The sequence below is a fragment of the Crinia signifera genome, chromosome 3 (genome assembly GCF_055691185.1).
Source record: "Crinia signifera chromosome 3, ASM5569118v1, whole genome shotgun sequence".
NCBI classification, from domain to species: Eukaryota; Metazoa; Chordata; class Amphibia; order Anura; family Myobatrachidae; genus Crinia; species Crinia signifera.
This window is the reverse complement of record NC_139219.1, coordinates 314,601,384-314,608,869: the sequence shown is the minus strand read 5'-3', so window position 1 is coordinate 314,608,869 and position 7,486 is coordinate 314,601,384. Positions and strand designations below refer to the sequence as shown.

Sequence of the window (7,486 nt, the reverse complement as noted above, 5' to 3'; positions counted from 1 at the left end):
ACACCTGAGTCCAGAACACACAGTACTGGAAGTGAGCTGCAATGGCCCAGGCTGACCACTGGATGCCACCAGCGAGTAAACACACACACACAGGCTGGGATAAACCCAGGGAGAACATGAAACTACACACAGAATAAGTGAATCTGCGCATAACACAGATCCGCTGGAGGCGGATCCTAACAGTTAGTTTATGCAAACGACTTACATGCTAGCTGTCTTCTGACTCTTTGTTTAGCCAAACCGAGGTCCTGTTTGGGAAAGAAAAACGTAATAAATGACAGTATAATTACTGATAGGGAAAGCTTATGAGGAAATGTTCTATGGCCCTTATTCAGATCTGAGCTGAGTACAAATTTGTTCGGAAAATGGGCAAAACCATGTGCACTGCAGGTGGGGCAGATGTAACATGTGCAGAGAGAGTTAAATTTGGGTGTGGTGTGTTGAAACTGAAATCTAAATTGCAGTGTAAAAATAATGCACCCTGCACAGAAACAAAATAACTCACACAAATCTAACTCTCTTTGCACAGGTTACATCTGCCCCACCAGCAGCGCACATGATTTTGTCCATTTTACGAACAAATTTGTACTGAGCTCAGATCTGAATAAGGGCCTATGTGCGTACTTTGGGAAGAGCTGAGTTTGGGCAGGAGTAGTAGGGCTCAGTGTTCCCCGATTTTGCATGTCTGAGGGGCCTATTTATGGGTATAGCCACAAATTTGACGCATTAAACCAATGTAGGGCTTGGAGGGGATTGCAGAAGATACTGATGTAGCCAGGCTTGTTGTTGCCACATTGCACATGCACGGGCATATGCTGCATGGGGCACCAAGCTGCATCATAGTCATGGGCAGATTTCTAGCATCTGTCAGGGGAATGCAGCGCCTACAATGTTACCTGGAAGAGCCGAATTCCGGGAACGCTTGCAGACCTGCAAACAAGATACCCCTGGCAAGAAGCATCTAACCCCCTGGCAATAAGCAAGATATCCCTGCCAACAGGGCTGGATTAATGAGTGTGTGTGTGTGTCAGTACCCCTGGGCCCCCTCTATCTAGGGGCCCCTGTGGTTGGCATGTATTTAAAAATATATATTTTTTTTTTTAGCTAAAGGTTTTATGCATGGGAGTGGGGTAGTGCTGATTGGTGGAGCTCATTATATGCTTCTCAGGACCATGGAGGAGAACAGCAGCAGTGGCCTCATCATGGGAGGGTTTTTAATCAGAGGCAGCGCTGAGCCTGTCAGGGCTCCTACAGAGTAAGGTACAGAGGGACAAACATAGGCTTTTGTGGCCAGCAATGACAAATGGGAGGGTCCCCCCCTGTCTTAAGTGACCCGGGCCTACCAAAGGCTTAATCCGGCCCTGCCTGCCAATGAGCAAGAAACCCCCGCAAATGAGCATGTAACCCCTGCCAATGAGCATGTAACCCCTGCCAATGAGCAAGAGACCTCTGGCAAGGAGCATCTAACCCCTGGCAATGAGCATGAAATCCTTGGCAATGAGATGAAACCCTTGGCAATGAGCTTGAAACTTTGAAGGGGGGTTGGCAGGGGGGAGCACCAACTTTCTAGTTACACCACTGGCTACATCTGTATCTGCTTCTGTTCCCCCATTTCCAAAAGCAGTTGCAGCCCCCATAGGTTTCTATAGGATATAGTGCTGTCATATTTACCAAGCTCCAGGATGTCAAGCATTCCTGAGCATGATCCCCATAGATAACGCCATTTGTAGAAGACGTTAGCCATTATAGGGGTACGCTGTGCAAAACTTATTGGGAGAGAGGAAAACACTTCCCGGCAATGACGGCTGCACATTCGTAATTAGTAGATCTCACACATGCGCCAAAGCACCATCATCAGAGTGCAGAGACCACCAATGCAGTCACCTAACTTCAAACACTTCCCTGGCAGCTACTGGTTCTGGTTCTTATCTCCGCAATTAGTGCAATAACAAACTGCAATTATCGTGTCTGAAAAGGCGCCATTATACATCAGTAAATAGGAAACAACATATTAAACCCCATCAAAGGCAGAGAGGTCAGTATGGTGGATGTAAATGGTTGGATGTGTGTCTCATCATGGGGGAGATTTATCACATTTTGGAGAGAGCTAAAGTGGACACATGGCAAATAGCAACCAATCAGCCTCCATTTGCTGTTTTCTAGATTAGCAGTTTATCTTGCTCCACATTATCTCTCCAGGATTTAATAAATGTCCCTCTATAAACTAGCATGTCGCATTGGAGGGATGGTAGCTGGGGGTAGCTGGGGGCAGGGCTGGATTAAAGAGGGGGCACAGGGGGTCAGTACCCCTGGGCCCCCCTCTATCTAGGGGCCCACTGTGTTGTTTTTTTTAGCTAAATATTTTGTGCATGATAGTGGGGTAGTGCTGCAGCTTCACCTATCTGCCAATGTGACAATGATTGATGGTGCTGAGCATCGGGAGCCAAGGCACACTGACTGCACAAGCGTGCAGTGCATCACTGGGAGTTAACGAAGTCCCTTGAGAGGTCAGAGTCTGAGCGGCTTGCGCTGAGCTCTGCTTGATAGAGCTCAGTATATGCTTCTCAGGACCATTGGGACAGCAGTAGTAGCGGCCTCGTCATGGGAGGGTTTTTAATCACAGGTAGCGCTGAGCATGTCAGGGCTCCTACAGAGTAAGATACAGAGGGACAAACACAGGCTTTTCATGTGGTATTTATATATATGTTTATATTAATCCGCCCCATGCAGTTACCCATTGACCAAGTTTATACTGCCTTTACTTTGTGTTTTGACAGTGTAATATTCACCCGTGCAGTTTGCAGCCAGTAATGACAAGTGCATACCTCCCAACTTGTAGAGCTGGTGAGAAGAGCCACTGGCGCGCCCCCGAAATTCGGTGGTGTGGATTGCCGTGGGATGGGCGTGGCCTATAATTGCGGCACCCCACGAGGCCATGCCCCCATTTTGCCGCTTTGGGGCATGGCCCAGAGACTCTGTGAGCCTCTAGCCATGCCCCCAGTCCCTCTGGCTGTGGGAATAGTCTATTACCGTTGGCCAGCAACTGACAGGGTGGATTCCCAACTGCCCCCCCACACAGTGGGACACTGTCAGCAGCGGGATGGACATGGGAACGGCCCTGAAAACTGGGACATTCCCGCAGTAATCGGAACGGTTGGGAGGTATGCAAGTGGGAGGGGCCCCCCTTTCTAAAGTACCCCGGGCCCCCCAAAGGCTTAATCTGGCCTTGGTTGGCGGGGGGGGTTTGGTTGGTTGGTTTAGGAAGTAAGTCAGCACTCACTGAACCTACACCCAACAAGTGGGCTGACAGAAAGCCTCAGAGTCTCTGCCTGAGTAGGGAAGGAGGGAAGAAATCCTGCCCGCCAGGACTGTCTAAGAGTGGGGGGTGAATCCATCGACAGTGGTAGGGTGATCTGTGGTGCTTACTAATGAGTTAATGAGGAAGCTGGTAGGATTTGAAGAGGTGGATAGCGAGGGTTCATTTGAAGGTTTGTCCACTGATAGTCTGATACAATGAGGGAGGGAGTTGCGGAGAAGTACAGTCAAGGATGACACTAAGTCAGCGGATGGGCAGGTAAAACAGACGAAGTGAGAGGTACATTCGTGTATCATAAGCATAGAGGTCATATAAGAGGCCAATGTAACCAAAGAGACCTTCAATGGGTGAAGTATAGAGGGGGCAGATAAAGTTGCCAAGGTAAGACCATAAGGGTACATAGACAGGTAGAGCAAGAGGTGGGGAAGTTGGAGGAGGAGCAGTTCGAGAAGGAGACCACAAAGAAAGGACAGAGTAAGTGGCTTGTATACACTATACAGACCACACAATGGGGAAAGGCTTCTTCAAGTTTGCATTAAGTTCTTATATCTTACCAGCTCATTCCTTGGATGACCCTGTTGTTCCTCATAGTGATAATAGCAATGAATTAATTTGGACATCACCAGGCACAAGAACAATGCTGGAAAAGTGTCTCTCATCCTAAATCATCATAAAGCCTCTATTAGCTAATACACGATACAATAATACATATATGTAACTGATTACAATCAGCTCTTCAGAACCACAACCCTCCTAACCCAACACATGAACAATAGTAATCAGGAGGGATTCTTCTCACCCAGCAGTCATTGCTTCTGCGGCTGTGGCTCAGGCACACCAAGCCAGCTCATCATTAGTATAAATGCTGGGTGCAAAAGATTTTCCTGAAACAGCGCCCCCTACATGTAAGCCTGCATACGCTCCCATTATGCTCCCTCTAGATGGGGAGTTCAATGGCGTATCCAGAGATGGGGGCAGCACAGAAAGAGTAGTAGATAAGTGGAATAGCCTCCCATCAGAGGTGGTAGAGGTAAATACAGTAGTACAATGTAAACATGCTTGCGATAGGCATATTGATATCCTTACAAATAAATAAGGATCAAATATGGTTTGGGGTAACATGTTTAAAAAAGGGGCAGACTAGATGGGCCAAGTGGTTCTTATCTGCCGTCTCATTATATGTTTCTGTTTCTATCTTTCAGCAGAACACTCCAAAATTCAAATAGAGGAGCCACACCAACTGCCACCCTAACACGCTGACTGCTGCCCGCACTACCAGCCACCCCCCCCCCCTGCACGCTGAAGGGTGTGGTACAAAGGTCCGACAGTCGGGATCCCGACAGTCATTAGCCCAATGTCGGGATCCCAACTGGCCGGACCCAGACAGCATGGTGAGCGCAACTAAGCCCCTTGCGGGCTCACTGCACTCGCCACGCTGCCACCTATTCTATTCTCCCTCTATGGGGGTCATGGACCCCCACGAGGGAAAATAGTCGACGGCCGTCGGGAACCCGACTATCGATGTTTTGACAGTCAGGATCCCGACGTCGGGTAAACCTCTGTGGTGTCTTAGGTCTGCGGGTGCTCTGTACTGTAAGCGGGTGGGCAGCTGACGTCAGCTGCCCACACCCGCGTCACGGACACATTAGTATGGGGACGCCTGGCGAGTTCCCATGCACTGCAAGGTGCAATCGGGACAGCAAACAAGCGGTTCGTTGCACCCGCTAGTACCATAAAAGACAATTTACTGCACCCAGTTGTCTGCAAATGTCATCCTTATAGTAATACTGTACATGGAGCAGTGAAAAAAGTAGAGATTTAAGCCAGTGGAGAATTTACCCATGGCAACCAATCAGCTTTTCAGCAACATTTATAAAGTACATTCTATAAAATGATACAGAGCAGCTGGTTGGTCGCCATAGGCAACTCGTCTACTCTTTTCATTGCATCATAAATAGACCTGTGAATCATATATCCTATCAGACAGTACTGGTGCTTAGTACTGACCTTCTGCTGTTCCGCGTCCTCTCCATCCGTGCACACAGGAGGGTCTCCGTACCACTGATTGCATGCCTGCGGCAGGGATCGGACACCACATCACACTGACACCAGACTCATTTTAATAACTATCGGAGGCAAATTAACCCTAATTCCTCGGTAAACACAGCAAGGCTCTGTCAGTTTGCCGCGGATTAGTCGGGTTTGTATTCTTCTCTTTACAAAAGGTGTAAACAGGATTACACAGATCATTTCCATAAATATTTGTATGTGGAACATGTTAGCCACCGACAGGGAAATGTAAGTCACTTCTTGTGTAAGTCACATTATAGAAATTCATCTATAAACACTTTATATAACTTACAATATACCGGCTTTTACTAATTTGTACTCATAAAGGGGGTGATTCAGCGGTGGTCTGCTATTGAGAGAGCAGTTTAACGCCGCCTGCCGCACGGCCGAACACCCCCCCCCCCTCCACACCAAATCCCCTCGGTACGATGCAAGGTGATGTGTCAAATAACACATCCCATCCCGTGCGGCCTAACAGAAGAAAAAGCCTACGATGGTCGCGCCCCATGCAATTATTTTTCTTCCCCTTCGTAGATAGAAGTAAGCTTGCACTTACTTTTATCCTGCCCGCACATCTCTGAAGATGGAGCAAGCGCTGATGTCCTGTGATGTCAGCCTCTCGCCCCCCAGCAGACATTGGCCCACCTGCGTCCCCATGGGCTAGCCCGCTTCCACCCTCGGCCCTCCCTCCCTTCCCGCAACAAACAGTTTGGCGCGTGTGTAACCCACCGACGATGCTCATTGCTGGGATATGCACAGGCGCATTCCCAGACCCCCAAACATTGGAACGGGGACAAAGTCGCCTGGTTCCGAGTGTTGTTGATTTAGGCCCAAAGTGCAGTGCAGCAAATAAAGTTGTAGCACTTTTGGATTCATGTTTCCTCAGCTTTTGATATATACCAAGTATTAGCACCGCTGGATGCATTACCCCTGGGGCCTAATTCAGCGAGCGTGCAATCTGCATGGCAACCGGATGATAGGTCAACAGTGTCTAGATAGATAGACACCAAAAAGTGGACATGCACAAGTTTGAAACTGACAAAAGGACACCACACAAACAGGTCAACATGAGCTTGTGGGTTGTGTGCTCAGGTGCAAAAATAACCCACAATGACATTTTGCAGGTTGTGTTTAAAAAAATATATATTTGGGAGTTTATTGGTGTCAAAATCTGGACACACCCCCATATCAGCAGTCACATGCCTGCCGTGCCCGTCACACCTACTGTGGCAGTACACCATAGGCCCATCTTAACGTAGGTTGAGCTTGATATGGTCCTGACTCCTGGAGGTGGCACTGGCTTGGAAAGGAGATCCAGCTAGTAGGGTAGGAGGCGAAATATCAAACAACTTTTGCATTCTTTTGTATCAGTTTGGGGGTAATTGTGATGCCGTGCCACAGTACAGTGCTATTGCATGCCACGCGTTACCCTTCTGTCACAGATTCTTCTCCTGCTGGCCAGATCTGTCTTACTATCATTATCTCTTTGATTTCAAAGTTCTAACAGATTGTTTGGCACATGTATTGTTGGCACCAACTAGTGAAGAGGTTGGTTATAAATGAGAGCCGCCGGAGGAGAGGCCGCTGCACTTGGGAATATGCAGTAATTGCAGATTGCTAATCAGAGTAATCAGAGTAAGATATTAGGGTTTGTCAGTGCCATAGTACAGTATAAAGGTTTCATCAGATATTTGCTTAATTTGGCCAGGAAATGGCCTTTGTTCAGCGGCGGCTGCTGCCCCATAGACTGCAGCGCTGACCACAGACTGCAGGGGGAGCCGGTCAGCACATACCAACATACCGCCGCTTCTGCACGGTGCACAGGCTTACAGCGCTCACTCTGGCTATCAACAATAAGCCCACCCCCTGACTCGTATTGGCTAGTTTTACAGGAGTAGGTGGCATCCTGAATGTAGGTATGAAGGGCAGGTAAGTGTTAGGCCCGGGGGAGGTAAGTTTAGACTGCAGGGATTTAGGATTAGGCATTTCGAAGGGGGGTTATGGATGGGCATGGGTGGGATCATTAGGGTCAATCTACGGGGTGGGAGGTATACTTACTGAACCCGTCAGGATTCCCTCTGTCAGCATCAGTATTAAGAC

The 7,486-nt window shown here is 48.4% G+C and overlaps 1 protein-coding gene across 1 annotated transcript in view; it reads right to left on the bottom strand.

The window, feature by feature from the left end:
* Positions 1 to 209: 209 nt before the first annotated feature.
* LOC146062791 (adhesion G protein-coupled receptor F5-like) overlaps positions 210 to 7,486 on the bottom strand; it is a 90,150-nt gene continuing 82,873 nt past the window's right edge. Inside the window, exon 10 of the mRNA XM_083174807.1 lies at positions 210 to 248. Within this exon, the coding sequence (XP_083030933.1) occupies positions 232 to 248 (17 nt within the window). The 3' untranslated portion in view covers positions 210 to 231. The remainder of the gene's footprint in view (positions 249 to 7,486) is intronic.